At 46.0% G+C, this 16,773-nt stretch overlaps 1 protein-coding gene across 6 annotated transcripts in view; it reads left to right on the forward strand.

The window, feature by feature from the left end:
• The window catches only part of MTOR (mechanistic target of rapamycin kinase), a 124,525-nt gene that overhangs the window by 34,387 nt on the left and 73,365 nt on the right, over positions 1 to 16,773 (forward strand). For all 6 annotated transcript variants that reach the window (XM_045898709.2, XM_064589938.1, XM_064589937.1 and 3 more), the window contains 7 exons: positions 4,350 to 4,436; positions 7,015 to 7,182; positions 7,673 to 7,785; positions 8,100 to 8,262; positions 9,422 to 9,514; positions 10,207 to 10,353; positions 14,694 to 14,836. In XM_045898709.2, coding sequence (XP_045754665.1) covers positions 4,350 to 4,436; positions 7,015 to 7,182; positions 7,673 to 7,785; positions 8,100 to 8,262; positions 9,422 to 9,514; positions 10,207 to 10,353; positions 14,694 to 14,836 — 914 coding nt within the window. The remainder of the gene's footprint in view (positions 1 to 4,349; positions 4,437 to 7,014; positions 7,183 to 7,672; positions 7,786 to 8,099; positions 8,263 to 9,421; positions 9,515 to 10,206; positions 10,354 to 14,693; positions 14,837 to 16,773) is intronic.

Here is a 16,773-nt window from a genome sequence, read left to right on the forward strand (position 1 = left end):
GGGTGCTGTTGAGGCACATTCCTTTCTGGAGGCTCTAGGGGACAGTCCATCTCCCTTGTTTCTGGTTTCTACGGCTGCCCACATTCCTTGGCCCTCTTTCTCTGCCTTCAGAGTCAGCAACATTGTGTCTCTCTGACCCTTCTTTTGCTGCCAGATCCTTCTCTCTGCCCACTGCCAGCCAAGGTTCTCTGCTTTTAAGGAAGAATCTCCACACATCAAAGTCCCGAACCTTAATCACATCTTCAGAAGTCCCCGTTGTCGTGCAGGGTCATTCATTCGTGGGATCTAGGGATTAGGGCACAGACATCTTTGGCTTACCATTATTTTGCCTACCACACTTCCCCCCTAAGGTAACTATTTGATCATTTTTCAATTTATGTTTTTGCTGTTTGTTTTTGAAAGTGTGAGGAAATCCATATTCCCCTGCCTTCCTGCCACAGAAGAGAACATAATGGAAACTCTGTTGTGCGCCTGCTTCTTTTCACTGTCACGGCGGCACGTCGTGGGGGTCCTGTCGCTAGAGCACCAAGGCTGCGGGCACCCCTGTGAGGTGATGGCGCCCCGCTGCGTGCACGGTCCACAGCTGTTGAACCCGTCCTTGTGGGTGAACGTTTGCGTCTTTTCCATTCTTTTGATACTTAAAATAATCCTGTAACAAAAAGCCTTGTATGTACATCATTTTTACTTTTTTTTGGTACTTGATTGGCCTTGCTTTTCACATTTTTTTTTAATTTGTTTTTTTTTTTTTTTTTTGTAATCTCTGTGTGGGGCTCGAACTCACGACCCCAAGATCGAGAGTCACACACATGGTCCTCCGACTGAGCCAGCCAGGCACCCCCTGATTTTTTCCACTCAGATCTTTGAGCTCTTTGGAATATATTCCCCTGTACAGGATGAAGGATGGATTCATTTCATCCTTCTCACCCTTAGATTTTGCCTCATATACCTAACTTTAATACCTAATTTAAAAAATTAATCCATATCTCCATCTTTCTCCTGAATAACATAGAAAACTTAGAGTGACTGCTCAGACTATCTCCTTCCCTCTTATGTAGTATCACTTTTTTTTTCTGCCGTCAAGCTAAACATCATCACTGTTTTATGCAGACATACTTGCCGTCTCGATTCTCCGTGTTCTGTCTCCCACCTCGGGGCTTCCTCCAGGATCATTATCCTTCTATTTCACCCTCTTTTTAAATCTTTATTTAGCTGAGGATACAATTCTGGGTTCTCCTGCAACTGTAGATATGATCCCACGCATTCTGATTTCTTTTGTTGTTGAGAAATCACGATTCCTTTTCACTTCACCTCACTTTTCTCAGTGGCTATTTCAGATCTTCTCATTGTGTTTGTTGCCCCGAAGCTCCACTATTGTGTATCTAGGTACGGATTTCCTTCTCACATCCTGTTTGAAATTTGTGGACTTCCTGAATATAAGGATCCCACCCCTCTGTTCTTTCCTTCCAGAATTTGATTCACACGTAGAGCTCACTCTGTCCTTAGTGTCTGTTAGTTTCTTGTCCGTATTTTTCAACTTAATCTCTTGGAGATCCATTCTGGATATTTCTTCACATCCCTTTTCTGTTCACTAATTCCTCAGCTGTGTCTTTTTGACCTGTCCTTGAGTTTTTAGTTTCAACCACATTTTTTTAGTATCTAAAGTTATAGTAGGTTCTTTCAAATATGCTTAGTATTTTTGGGTGGTATCCTGTTCTTTGTTCATTTTTTAAAATCTCACATTTATTCCTTTAAGCATTTTAAACCGATTTTATATTTTTCATCCAAGAATTCCAATATATATATAAAATCTGTGATGGGTCTGATCCTGCTCTTTATTGTTTCTACTGAGTCACACTGGCAGTGGTCTATCTTTAGTGTCTTATACTTTTAGATCATGTATCCTATGCAGCTGGGCATTTCCTGGAGCAGTACTAGAAAATCTGCTCTCAAGTTGCATCTGTCTGAAGAGGATTTGTGTTTGCTTCTACCATGTGACCCAGGAGAACTTTAAGTTAATTTCTTGGCTTAAGAGTTTCTCAGTCCACACAGATAGTCAAAATAACCCCCTAAACTCAATATGAGATTGACCTGAGATTACAAGCTCTTGGGAGAGACTTTTTCCTACCTAGACTCCACAGCAAGACTGACAAATGTCTTTGTCTCCTTTTGCCAGTGGACAGATTTGGGGGAAGTTGGGGGTCACCATTTCTCTTAATACATAGCCCTCTGAAGGTCTGGCTTTCTGTAAAAGGTTTTGGTTCTGATGATGCAATAACAGTATTTGTTATTGTTTGTCTTTAGGGTTTTCATAGTAGGAGTATCTAACCCACCATGTTTTCAAGAACAAAATGATATATTCTTTTAATATACTAATGTCTCGGGGGGAAGAAAAGAGAAGAAAAGCTTATGGAAGAATCTAAGGGAGAAGAAATAGAGGGCGCTGCTGGGCTCCTTACTGTGAGGGAGGCACTTGCTGTGGGCATCTGTCCTGTGGCTCCTGCAGATAGCTTAGTACCACCGGGCTTCCCTATTACACCTACTGTGAAATGACAGCAGGGGTCAGGAGGCTCTGTCCTTTCGGTCTCATGGTTTTCCTGACCTCCCTGCCATCCCCAATGCCCTGCTTCTCCTCCAGCTTCTATTTTCTGCCTTCTTTCAGGTTTCACATAACAAAAATTTAGCTAAAGAAACCATTAATCTTAGCGTCTCACGTCCCTTAATCTCTGGAATGTCCTTTTATAGAGACCATTTCACAAAAAGGGCCAGCAGCGATTTGATGAGGAGGCTCCCGAGCGGTAGGTAGGGATGGCTGTCCTGAGTTGAGTCGAACCTGTGCCATGTGGTGGGCAGGTTTGAACCACCTTAGAATCCATTGGTGTCCTTGTCATTGGAGAAGGCATCCACACTCCCTTGGAGCCCAAGCCTGTATGTCCTGTGAGTCTCACCTCTTCAGGTAGTGAGTCCGTAAGTCTGTTCCTCGCTATTTGAAATAACACTTTTTCACTTTTTGTTTTTAATCCTAACTTGCCCAAGTTTCCAAATGCAGATAAGAGTGAAAACATGTCTGTGAATTGTGTAAGACTGATGAGTCATAGACCTGTACCCCTGAAACAAATAATATATGTTAATAAAAAAAACAGTAAATTTTTTAAAAAGTGAAAATATGTATGTTCATTATGCTAAATTGTCTTATTAATAAGAGGAGGCAGAGGCATAGAGAGCTAGAAGAATCTTTCGGGGAGGGGAGTTTAGAATATGATTTGCTATTGCATATTGACATGTAGCACTATCTGAAGATCACTACAAAATAAAAACCATACCCTAAAGACATCTTTAGCCAGGAAAGTAGCTGGATTGCCTTTACCCAAGCCTTTTTATTCCCACCTTGTTTTAGTGGATGGCATCCCTTCTTACAGCTGCACCGTATCAGCCTGAACAGAATCTCCTTATCCCATCCCTCCCCCAGGTTGCTTACTGTTTTTTAAATTTTTTTTAAAGATTTTATTTATTTATTTGATAGAGAGAGAGCACAAGTAGGCAGAGCGGCAGACAGAGGGAGAGGGAGAGGCAGGCTCTCCACTGAGCAGGGAGCCAGATACGGGGCTCAATCCCAGGCCCCCAAGGTCATGACCTGAGCCGAAGGCAGATGCTTAACAACTGAGCCACCCAGGCGCCCCTGCTTACTGCTTTGGGGCACGGTTTCTCAGAGATAAACAGTTACCTCATGAATTAAGATCTGATTAATTGAGTTAATTACTACACATGAACCACAATACCCGTAATAGTTAGCCGTATTTATTTTAGAAAGTAAGTGGTAGTGAATTAGAACTGAAGAGACAAAAGATACATTTACAGGTGATTAAAAATTTCATGTCCATTTTTAAGTCTTTAGTCACTCCGCGAATCCTTCAGTGATAGCTGGTGTTCATGGAGCACTTCACGGTATTCACATCTGGTGCTAGTGCTTTCCATGTGTTCTCCCATTTAACTTGAAGTAAGCCCTGCAGACAAGTACTGTTACCTGCATCTTCTCCCTGAAGAGGCTGGGCGCAGAGAGGTTAAATGAAGGTCATAGAGTCAAGAGGTAGCATCGAGGCTCAGGACAGCCAGTCTGGCCCCAAAGCCTGGCTCGCCTGGTTGGGGTGTAAAGCTACTGAGAGTTGTTTTTAGCCCCCACCACAATCACCACCAAAGGCTTTCAATTGGGTTTTTTTAGACTTACACTCAGTAGATGAATGGTGTGGAAACCAGTTCCATAGTGGTGTTCGTTTGTTCCCACGGACTTAGGGTAACCCTGGGAGCTCTCCGTCCTTCCTGATGCCAACTTGCTGACCTCTTCTCCATTCCAGTTCCTGTTCCAGCAGCTGGGAATGTTGGTGTCCTTTGTGAAGAGCCACATCCGACCTTATATGGATGAAATAGTCACCCTCATGAGAGTGAGTAGAAGTTAGTGCTTTGGCCGGTTCATCAGTGTTTGGGTCAAGGAACATTCAGAGGCAGGTTTGGAGAGCACGGACATTTTTGTCACGGGTCTTCATAGAGCTGTTACAACAGGAGTGTAAAACGTGGGGCAGGGTGCCCTGGTGGGTGATGTCAGAGGAGGGGGGCTGCTGCCGCAGGCTCCGGCCCCTCAGTATGAGCTGTGAAGTTGGAGGAAGAATCCTGAAGTCCTTGTTCTGCCAGAAATAGACTTGTGAGTTCTCTGCCTCACACACAACAAAGCAATTTCACTTTAATATCACAACAGTGCTTTACTGTTCCCATGAAAGCCCTCCTTCTTACGGCCCATAAAACCACGGCCTTAAGAGAGGTTTGGGGATTGGGTTTCGGTAGTGCTATTAAATATGATGAACTCCTGTCAGGCACTGAGGAAGAAGGCGAGGCTTTTCCCCACCGCCTTTAAGAACATAAATGCCACCTTCTGGCTACAGCTGCACCTGAGGAAAGGCTCCCGTCCCAGATTTTATAACGTGCTTTAAGTAGGTGCGGAGGACTCCCCTTCGGCGGCAGTATCGTTTTTCTGTTTAAGGGGGAAGCCTGCTTCCTGCTGTTCTGTATCATTTAAATGTCTCTTGGGAAGCTTGCTTTGCAGAGATAGCTGTGCCCTCAAAGAATGGGAAGACAATTCTTCACTGGTTTCTGCTCCTCTCTGCCAGCCCTTTGTAGTTAGCTTGGAGGAAGCAACAGGACTAAAATCAAAGTGGCTGACTTCAAAACTGGGACTTCCCTGAAACTGGGTCTCAGAACTGAAAAACTCCTGTCTGTACAAATAATGAAAACCGCTTGCTTGCTCCCCAACTCCTGCGGCGGAGGCCTCTGGACAAGGAAGTTGAGCAGAGTGCTGGAGAGCTGATGGACTGCCTGGGGGAGGGGCCCAGCAGGCAGCGGTGTACTTGTGGTTGGAAGCAGAACTAATCAGAGACTTAGTCCCCCCAAAAGACTTAGGACCAAAACACAGAAGTTTGAGGCAGGGAGCTTCATACTTGCAAAATGCAGCTTTCATTTCCTCCAAGATGGGTAAGGTGCACCAGGGGCTCTTCCTTTGACTGCTGACCCAGGGCATTTTAATGAGTGCCCCTGAGCCTGGGATGAGGACAGTCTCTTAACAATGATCCCTGGGCAGGCTACCTGGCTTCTTTGAGGGAGAGAAGTCGCTGTAAGAAGCCAACAGTAATGGAGTGGAGAGCTAGATGAGTTTTCTCTAAAGAAGGCAGCATGCGGGCCAAGTGAATGCACATCAGACCGACCATGGAGTTTATAAAATCGGAGATGTTTCTTTGGCAGAGGTTTTTATCTAGAGAAAATCGCTTTTTCAGAGAAAATACCTCTCTCTCCGAGCAGAGAGAAAGTTTTACCGGCATCTTTTAGTATGGTTTTTACTTTCTAGACTATTCTGATTTTTAAGACATTTTTTAATAAAAATACTTTATGCTTCTGTAATGCTTTTCTTCTGAGGGGTTGGTTTTTTTTTTTTTTTCCATTGACTTTACTCTGAATTAGTTGAGGGCCCCTAAGTATGAATATGCATGTGTTGCCATCATTAGTAGGGCTAATCTATCATCATCAAGTCTCCTTCTCTGGAGGTTTCAAACAAGGGAGTAGGCAACTCTCTTTTTGAGTTGATTTGAAATGACAGCTTTTCCTGGAGTCAGAAAGTCGGACCAATTTGGGGTACTGAGGCAGATTCTGTGGCCAACTGGCCAAGTTTTTACTTTAGTAACTTACGTGGAACATAACTATGCAGGTATAGAAAAAGTGCTTTTGTGGCATCATCCAGGCCTGAAAATGATTTGGAACCAACGTCAGGTGCTGTCTATATCTAGCAGTATTTAGACTAGCAAAGTCTAAATCCAGGAAGGGCAAGAAACTTTGTTAAACTCTGGAATCATCTTCTGGTAGAGAGTGGCTGGTACCCAACGTAGAGAATCCACCGTGGGCGGCCTGCGAGCCGCTTGAGTAAAGTAAACCTACTCATTCATTCACTCTGTAAACGTGTTCGGGTGGCTGGACAATGCCAGGTGCTGTGCTAGGTCCTAGGGAGACAGAGGTGGCTCAAAGGGGTTTCTTGCCCGTAACTAGTTTACAGTCTAGCAGAGAGAAGGTGGCAAAGAAAATGAAGTTACTACAGGTACTAGAAAAGAGGGGGGCAGAGGGACCCAAAGTGTGTAATGGAAGGAGAACAGGAAAGCCTTCGTGGAAGTGAGGCTTGAGCCGGGTCTAGAAACACAGGGCTTAGCTGAGCAAAAGGTGGAGTTCTAGGCAGAGCGCAGCACAAGCAAAGCACAGAGGAACAAAGGAGCCTGGTGCGTTTGGGGAAATGCGGTTTAATTTGTTCACTGTAACTGTGACCTAGGATACAAAGAGGCCTGGGGAGAGGAGGCTGGGGAGGGAGTCTCTCTTGGGGCAGACTGTGCTCACTACAGTTTTGCTTCTTTTGGTCCATCTCGGTTCCTTGATTCCTAGTTCAGCAGAAGAGCACCTGGCTTTGCTTCTCTCTCTCTTCTCTCTTTATAGGAATTCTGGGTCATGAACACCTCGATCCAGAGCACGATCATCCTTCTCATTGAGCAGATTGTGGTAGCTCTTGGGGGTGAATTTAAGCTCTACCTGCCCCAGCTGATCCCACACATGCTACGTGTCTTCATGCATGACAACAGCCCAGGCCGCATCGTCTCCATCAAGGTGAGTCCAGAAAGGTGTCCTCTAGAGAGATTCCCAGCATCCGTCAGAGTCCAGGGATGATCAACTAAGAGGCAACACCCTGGTCTGAGTGACAGGATGGTGCTTGATCCACAAGATCGAGTCCAAAGAATGCTAATACCCGATGTGTGCAGTTGACAGGATGTTTACAGTCCTCTCTTGATTGGACTTGTGTTTTCTCTCTTTTATTGGATTATTCTTGGTAAACATTTTATCCCGGACCCGTTCTCCTATTATCTAGCAACTGATTCTTTATCCATTGAAATAAGCTCAGAGAAAGCAAAATAATACACAAGCAAAATAAAATGGGGGAGAGGGGGAAGGCTACCGAAAGAATGTAGCTCAAGGCCACTTACTGAAGGCTTTTCAAGAGTCCCCACAGAATTCGGAATTACCCACACCCTTGCCCCACTCTGCATGCTTGGTACCTGCCTTTATTTGTTCATCACTGGGCATTTGCTCTCTTTTGCAGCTGTTGGCTGCCATCCAGCTGTTTGGTGCCAACCTGGATGACTATCTGCATTTGTTGTTGCCCCCTATCGTGAAGCTGTTTGATGCCCCGGAAGTTCCACTGCCGTCTCGGAAGTAAGAACTTGCACTTTGGGACTAAGCAGCCATCGAGCTTTTCATGTTTGGTTAAAAATGTCCTTTTCTTAAGTTCCCATGCCATCTTTCCATTTTTTTGTTACCTCAGCTCTCTTTATTTTAGTCCAGAAATGCCCCAGGCTTCTGGAAATCTTAACCATCCCTATCCCACTGGGACTTATGTTGGATCCATGTCACCCGAGGTACCTCCGAGGCCGTGCCTTCCCATTTGGTGCTGATAAGATAACCCTCAGCCACTTCTCGTACTTTGGGGCCATGTGTTAATAATTACTGTATGTCCGTGATTGTTGTAGGGCAGCGTTAGAGACTGTGGACCGCCTGACGGAGTCCCTGGACTTCACTGACTACGCCTCCCGGATCATTCATCCGATTGTTCGAACGCTGGACCAGAGTCCGGAACTGCGTCCCACGGCCATGGACACGTTGTCTTCGCTGGTCTTCCAACTGGGGAAGAAGGTGAGGCAGGAGTCCTGAACAGACGTGCTCTTCTGCCTGGCTTGGGGAAGATGCTTTTGTTTGTGAACATCTCTATTTGCTAGTCTGTAGCTCTCAACTACCTTCAAAGAACTAGGAATTATTTGCTTTTTTTGTCCTTCATTTATTTAGCAAATATTTCTCGAGCCATCTCTGTGCGCTAAATGCTGTTCTGGGATAACACAGTAAACAGAATGGTGTCCTTGTTCTCATGGAGCTTACATTCCAGTGAGGCAAAGCTAATAAACAGTCTGTCTCATAAGAGTGTAGAGTGAGTGGGGAGAGCCGCTGTTTGTTTAGGGTGGACAGTGAAGACCTCTGATAAATTGACGTCTGACCAGAGACCCAAATAAAGGTCTGAGCCCAGAGAGTTGGATGCTGGCAGAAGGAGTAGCAAATACAAAGGTGTGAGGAGGCAGCACGTTTGAAAGGTCCAAGGAACAGCAGGAAAGCAGTGTGGCCTCAGAGGAGGGTGCTGGGGGGTGAGGGGGAAGGTTTGGAGTTCAGGTCGTAGAGATAAGGCGGGACTGGGATGGGGCATAGAGACCAGGTGCCGTAGCCAGTGGTTCTCAGATGTCCCTGGACAGTATCTGCATAGCTGGGAACCTGTTAGAAATGTAGATTCTTGGGCCTGTGCCCAGCCCTGAACCAGAAGCTGGCTGTGGAGCCCAGCAATCTCCGGTTTTATAAACCCTCCAGATGATTCTGATGCCCACAGAAATTTGCACATCACTGCTGTGAGCCATTATAAATACTTGGGCTTTTACTCTGAGCAAGACTAGAAGACTTTGGAGGATCTTGATCACAGGAATACTATGGTCTGACCTGGTGACTCACAGTGCTGTTTGGAAGAACAGACCAGGCCAAGGGTAGGAGCAGAGAGAGCAGTCAAAGGCCATCACAGTAACCCAGATGGAAGGGCATAGGGACTAGGATTGTAGCAGGGTGTGTGTGTGTGTGTGTGTGTGTGTGTGTGTGTGTATGTGTGAGTGTGTGAGAGAGAGAGACAGACAGACAAGTAGGTGATTCTTCTGAGTAACACAGAGCCACCCCAAACTCAGGGGAACTAGCTATAGCATTCTTTTGTCTGCCTCCCTCTCTGCAGAGTAACGTTTCTGACCTCTTCCCTCTCCTTCGACAGTACCAAATTTTCATTCCAATGGTGAATAAAGTCCTGGTGCGACACCGAATCAACCATCAGCGCTATGATGTCCTTATCTGCAGAATTGTCAAGGTGAACGGCGCTTGGTTTCTGTCCCAAAGTCCCCCGTTGACTCTCCTCGTGGGCCTGGGAGCACATCTGGCTTTATAGTCCTAAACTAGTGATGGGCAAACAGTTTCTGTAAAGATAGGTTTTTCTCAGCTCTGTAGGCGATGTGGGCTCTGAGGCAGTGACTGGGCCCTGCTGCCCGAGCCGGAAAGCAGCCGCCTGCTCGTGGAAGAGCGTGAGCCTGGCCGCCTGCCTATGCACTTGCACTAAGGGACGCCAAGGTGTGCTTCTTGAATAGCTTGCATGTGCTACAAAATAAGTCATCCTCCTTTGATTTTTTTTTTTCTCCAGTCATTTGAAAATATAGAAACCCTTCTTGGCTTCTGGGCCACACAAAGCCAGGCAGCGGGCTGTTTGCCCCCCCAGCTCATAGCACTTGGTCCCTTGGATCACTGCCCACAGTTTTAGCTTTGCCAGCTGTGTGCTCATGCTATGGAGTCAATGCTGTCACTGACCACAAGTGACCAGCAAAGATGGGTCTGCAGTGGGCAGTGTAGCCCACCCGTGGTTCATTTTGTCCATGCATATAACTTTTTCCTTCTTGTTGACATCCTGACTTTTCCAGAAGATGCAACCTTCACAAGGTTTAAGGGTGTTTTCTAACCTGGGAGGACCTAGCGGAGTTGCAGGGTTTTTCTGTAAATCTCTGGTTGCAGGGATACACCCTTGCTGATGAAGAAGAAGACCCTTTGATTTACCAGCATCGAATGCTGAGGAGTGGCCAAGGAGACGCATTGGCTAGTGGGCCAGTAGAAACAGGACCCATGAAGAAACTGCATGTCAGCACCATCAACCTCCAAAAGGCAAGTCCATGATTTCCGGGGGCGGGCGGGTGGTAAAGGAGAGCCCTGCTCTTCTCTCTTGTTCAGAACTCTTAGCTCTTGCTACCCTCAGTTTAAAACAACCGAAGACCAGCCCAGGCATTTTTCTGAAACTCTAGATACCATGAGCTTAGGTCATTTCGTCTTTTTCCAGGTGTCCAAATTACACATTTTTAAAAATAAAGGTTAAGTGCAGAACAAAGTTCTAAGCTTCCTTGGAGCTTTAATAGTAGAATCCTTTGTTGCAAATAACATTCTTATTTTTTATTTATTTATTTTTTTTAATTTAATTTTATTTTTTTTAAAGATTTTATTTGAGAGAGAGAATGAGACAGAGAGAGCACGAGATGGGGAGGGTCAGAGGGAGAAGCAGGCTCTCCGCCGAGCAGGTTGCCCGATGTGGGACTCGATCCCGGGACTCCAGGATCGTGACCCGAGCCGAAGGCAGTCGCTTAACCAACTGAGCCACCCAGGCACCCTACATTCTTATTTTTTACATGAGTGGAACAAAACCAGTGAGTCCCTAATTAGCACTGAGACTGATGCCAGCTCTTGAAAGCAGTGCTTCTCAGACTGCTGAGACTCATAGGGCTTACTGACTGCTGGGGGCTGGTGAGATTGCTTGTTGTGACTGGGGCAGTCCGAGGTCAGGCCTACATTCTGCATTTCTACCAAAGTCCTAGGTAATGCCCATGCTACTGGTCCAGGGACCACACTTTGAGTAGCAAGCTTTTAGATCTTTGCAGATAAGTACTGAGTTCTCTCTGCTGACACAAAAGCCTGGGATATAACCAGCTTCCCACCATGTATGCCACCAGCCATCCATTTAAAAACAGGTAGTTTCAAAGCGTCGCTGGTAGATCTGAGTGGAATAATCGTAGTTCTGTCACTGGCTTTTAAGTAAATATACCAGGTTGCTTATTTCCCACATTTCGCATTATTGTCAGTGCTCCTGGTGACTGTGAGCAGCTCCGTGTTTAGAGTTCCACGCGGTGGTAGTCTTCCTTTCTTAGCGGTTGGCCCACAGCAGCTGCACTTCAAGAATAGCCGTGGACCGAGGTAGAGAACTGGGCAGAACTTGTTTTCTTCTTTTGGCCAGACCCATAAAGATTTGAACACAGACCTGTGTGTGTGTGTTCACACACAGCCGGGGAACACCGGGGCTCATCACTGACTGTTGAGCCAGCCTTCACCCGCACAGGTAGCTTTTGTAAAGTGGCCGCTGCCGAGAAGGGTTGGGTGATTTACGAGGGAAGCAGTGAAAGACCCCTGGGGCAGGGGTAATGCTGCTTTCCCTCCGTGGAGCGTGCCAGCGCTGGTCCAAGACTGCAGGAGAAGGAGAGGGCCGCCAGGCACCCGGCATCCCCAGGCCGCCATTGAGGCCACTCTGCTGACACCTCACCTTTCAGGGAGGGGCCGGGCAGAGAAGCCAGACACACATTTCCACCCAGATGTTTTCCGCCTGCCTGGGTTCAGAATGTCCTTCTCACCAGGCAGCTGTCCACCCTCTTAGAGCCGTGTCCTGACTATTTTAGGAAACTCCCCTGTAGTCTGGGTTGCTTCCAGGAAGATTGGCTTTCTACCCAGGACTTGGAAAAAGAAGCATGACCTTTGTCAAACAGGAAAAATAAAGAGTCTCTAGTGTATCTCACTTGAGAGAACAGATCCAGTCCAGGAACCCTACGCAGGATCTCCAGCGCTGACCCTCAGCCCCATTTGTGCCTCCACGTACTTGTGCGCAGGGCACTCGGGGTCGGTGCCGTGACCAGTCAGACCCACTTTCCGAGTAACCGCGCGCCACCTCGGTCATCTTTCTGCTGCCTATGCTAACAGGGGAGTTACACGGGGCAGAAAACGTAGAAACCGTTCGTGTATACCTCCAGAGTGCCTGCCAGGATTTCCAGCAGCTTTCCCGTCTGAGGAGAAGCGATTTGGGCTTACCTTCTAAATGGATAAGCTGACGTTCCGTCAGCCTGCGCCGGCCTCACTGGAGGGAGGCGGTCAGCCGTGGCTGCTGGCGGAAGGCGGCTGGTTCGTGTTGACATAGTCACCACAGGACCCAGAGAAGCGAGCGTGCATTAGGTTGTAAATGAAAGAACAGCAAGGAAGGGCCACGTGGAGGACTTAGCCTATTTGATAGATCGTGCAGTTGTCCATGAAGCTAAGGTTTCCAGAGGCTTCTTTGCTACCATTTCTCAAACGGTGACAGTAAAAGCGCTGACAGCTGCCAACGTCTGTGGAGTGCTTTCCGTGTGTCGGGCGCTGATGTGAGCCCATTGCGCATATTGACTCATTTACCCTTCACCCTGTGAGTTAGGTGCTGTCGTTACTGTCGGCAATTTGCAGAGAGACGGATGTTGAGGCCCTGAAAGGTTGAGTGATTTGCCCAAAGTCAGCGAGTAAATGGTGGAGCCAGGGTTTGACCAAGGTAGCGTGACTGCAGAGCCCAGTCTCTTAGCCGCTTTGCTGAACTGTCTCCGCCTTACCCAGGCTCAGCCTCACATCGCTGGAGGGAAAAGACATTTTTGATCCTCCCTTGTGTATGTTCAACTTTGGAAGTGCCGTGCGTTACAGAGCAGCTATCCGGAGACCCTTTGTGTAGGGAGGAAGCCAGAGGCCTCTGCATAGAAAAGGACTTGCTGTTCCCATTTTGTTCAACAGAACAAACTTTAAAAGTCAAGTAACTAGTGTCACTCTTCCTTCTGGCTCCTTGTATCGTCAGAATCATGCACATAATTTTTCAGTTTGTCCCTTAATGTCTCTATTTCAATTTCTGACATAAAACAGTAGTTTATATGGTATCACTCAATTTGTAACTCATCAGAAGCCACAGCAGATCTCCAGTTTATCCCAGGAAAGTGAGGGGTTGAGTCGTTGATGGTTAGTTAGGTGGTGTAGCACACGGGGATCTCTTCCACTCCCTGGACCACTTCCGTGGGGAACCTCTGCTCTAACTTGCTCAGTTTCCCTAGCTTAGGGAGTACACATGTCCTGCTGGAAAAATCTTTTAAGAATATATTTTAAGGGTTGCCTGGGTGGCTCAGTCATTAAGCGTCTGCCTTTGGCTCAGGTCATGATCCCAGGGTCCTGGGATCGAGCCCCACATCGGGCTGTCTGCTCAGTGGGGAGCCTCCTTCTCCCTCTCCCACTCCCCCTGCTTGTGTTCCGTCTCTCACTGTGTCTCTCTCTGTCAAATAAATAAATAAAATCTTGAAAAAAAGAATATATTTTAAAAAGTTAGGGCTAGGCCAGCTCAAAGGGATGTTGTTTTGATAATAAGAGCAACTGTTTTTTGCTCATCTCTTCCAGCTGGGCTCTTTAGATATTTTACCCCTTGATGTGGAAGACTGAGGCTCAGATGCAATCTACAAGTAGTTTGCCCAGAGTGCTCCAGCTGCTGAGCGGTAGAGCCAGGATTCCAACTGGTATTCCTGACTTCACAGAAATAGGCACTCCCAGGAGCACTAACTTCGTGCCAAGCACTGGTATAAATCTGTGACACGTATTAACTTAATCCTGAAAACACCCTAGGAGGTAGAACTATTATCCTCATTTTACAAGTGAGGAAACAGGCCCAAGAGAAGAGAAGTGACTTGCCCAAGGTCAGACAGCCAGTGAGTTAGATAAGAGTCATTTGAACTCAGGCCGCTGAGCCCTAGAGTGCAGCTAGGGCCATGACACTGGCCTGCCCATCTCCAGAGCCTGGGTCTTCCCATCCACCTCCCTCAGCTTCCCCTGGCCGAAACTCTTGATGCCTGGAATGCTCAGAGTTTTGAGGAATGTTGGAGGGGATAAATCAGAAAGTAAAAATTAAATCTGTTAAACTCCTTTTGTCTCATTCCACCCCAGTGCCGTGTGCTCTGGGCTCTGGCTCGCCTGAGTGTAATGTGATTCACGGTGCTGTGAACCTGACCATTTTCCCTCTCCCTGTGTGACCCTTTGCTGTTGAATGAGCCAATGTCCTAATGCACAGTGTCCCGGGCCCGTCACACGCTGCAGGGGCCATTAGGCTTTGTTGAAGGCACCCTGCGTGTGACAGGCCCATCCATTCTGGGTCTGTAGAGCTTTCTGCTTTGCTGAGTCCAGCACACATGATTTGTAAAACAGTCTTTTTCTATATCATGCTCAATTCCAGAAGTTGCTGCTTTTGTTTTATGGCTTCTAATTAAGTATTATTCTTTTGTATTTGTGCTCTGAGGGAATTTTGTCACGAGAGGTATGATTTTATAAATCAAAGACAGAATAATCATTAAATAGACGAGGGCTCCTTACAGTTGGCCCTGAAAGCTGATGGTTTTCCACTGTCACCTGGGGGATTACAGGCTTGGGGAGCTGCCAGAAGGGTCTCCAAAGATGACTGGTTGGAGTGGCTGAGGCGGCTGAGTCTGGAGCTCCTGAAGGACTCTTCATCACCTTCCCTGCGCTCGTGCTGGGCCCTGGCTCAGGCCTACAACCCGATGGCCAGGTACGTCCCCCGCTTCAGGATGGGATCAAGAGGATCAGCACAGAGAAGACAATATATAAGAATTCTTTATCAGCGATAATTGTAAAAAGGGCTAGTATTTTTAATTTTGTCAACCTGTGGAGGAAAAAAAAAATGAAAAGGCAGGTTGAACAAGCTCATATTATAGGAAAAGCACCCATCTTAACCTTGCTAGCAGACCTTTCCTTAGATTTGGGTCCAAAATTTTAATTACAAAGTCATTTATAGCTCTGAAAAGAACTATGTAATGGTTTAATATAACTGCTTTCTAATAATAATGAACTCTAACTATTTACTGCTGAATTACAGATACTCCCCAAACTTACTAGTCTTAAACAACAACAGTCATTTGTTTTGCTCATAAATCTGCAGTTTGGACATGACCTGTGGGGACAGCTCGTCTCTGCGTCAGTGTCAGTGGGGGTGTTTGTCCAGGGTCTGGAGGACCCACTTTGAGCGTGGCTCATTCACATGTCTGGCAGGTTGGGGCTTTCAAATGGGAACTGCCCTGGCTAGGGGCCTTGGTTCCTCTCCATGTGGGTTGTTCTGTGGGGTGCTTGGGCTTCCTCACAGAATACTGGCAGGTTTTCAAGAGTGAACGTCCCCAAGGGAACGAGGCAGAAGTATATGGAATTTGTATGAGCTGGCCTTGGAAGTCACACAGTATCACTTCTCCCACACTCTGTTGTTCAAGGCAGTCACAGAAACCCACTCAGATTCAAGGGAAGGTGATATGGATGCCATTTCATGATAGGAAGATTCTAGAAGAGCATGTGGAACAGGAGATACTGTTGCAGCCATCTCCAGGAAATAGAATTTGCCATAAAATAATACTGTTCTAAATAATAAATCTTAAGAAGCCTTTAAAGATTTGGTTTATAATCTTTGCATATAGAAGGTTTACAGTATAATGTAAATGAATGAAATAGGATACAAAACTATGGAATTGTGTGATTTCAACTGTTAAAAACACATCTGCATGGAAAAAGACTAGAAAGTAATAGAGCAATGATTAAGTTGGAAGGTCTAAGGAGTAGTTATTTTCTTTGTTATTCTTTTTCCCATTTTCCAAATTTGTCTACAATGGATGATTATTTATAATGAGGCATAAAATGGTATTTTTTTATGCTTTAAAAATAGTTCCTAGGATTCTCCCGACTCCACAGTGTGCAGATTTCATATGCTCAGCTGACGTAGTATACCTCTCTTCTGCTCCAAGTCACTCCTGAGCACAATGTCATCCAAAAGAGACTTGTGATAGACATACACCTATGTGTTTATCCCCATGGTGCCAAGTGTGCTCGTTTGGGATCCGGTGTGGCCTTGGATGTAGGTCAGAAAGTGTATTTTTTAATTTACACAGGACTTCTTTTGGTCTTCATGTTACCCTTTACATTTCAAATTTTGTGTTTTCCAGCAGATTCCAAAATTATATACATTGGTCTGAGTTAACCTTTTTCATATGTAATAGAAAGTATGTGTAGAGGCATCAAATGCTCAACCCATACATTATAAGCGTATCTTATAGTTTCCAACCCCCTTCCCCCAACATTCACCAAAAAAGAGGGGATGGGATTAAAGTTCAGATATCGGGCACAGCAAATATGCCAGTCCGTGTGATGCTTTAATGATTTAAAATAGTTGTAGTAATCTTAGAAATGGCACCTCTGGTTCCAGGTCTCCAGCAGTTACATTGGCTTAGAGGACCTTTTGAGAATTTATGGATTGGGTTTCTATCTTCTAACACTTCTAGTTTCTTAAGTTGGGTTGTTGTGTTTAAGACCATTCAACTAGGGGTTCTGGTTGTATTTTGAAAAGCAGTCACGGGCACTGCCTTTGCCTCTTCCAATCTCGCCTGAGAAGCATCCCAAGAATCCTTTGAAGATTATTCTGTTCTCAATCTGTTCATGCCAGCTTCT

This window comes from Mirounga angustirostris, unplaced genomic scaffold (assembly GCF_029215605.1).
Source record: "Mirounga angustirostris isolate CCGP_5_RB_7025 unplaced genomic scaffold, mMirAng1.0.hap1 SCAF_4, whole genome shotgun sequence".
NCBI lineage: Eukaryota > Metazoa > Chordata > Mammalia > Carnivora > Phocidae > Mirounga > Mirounga angustirostris.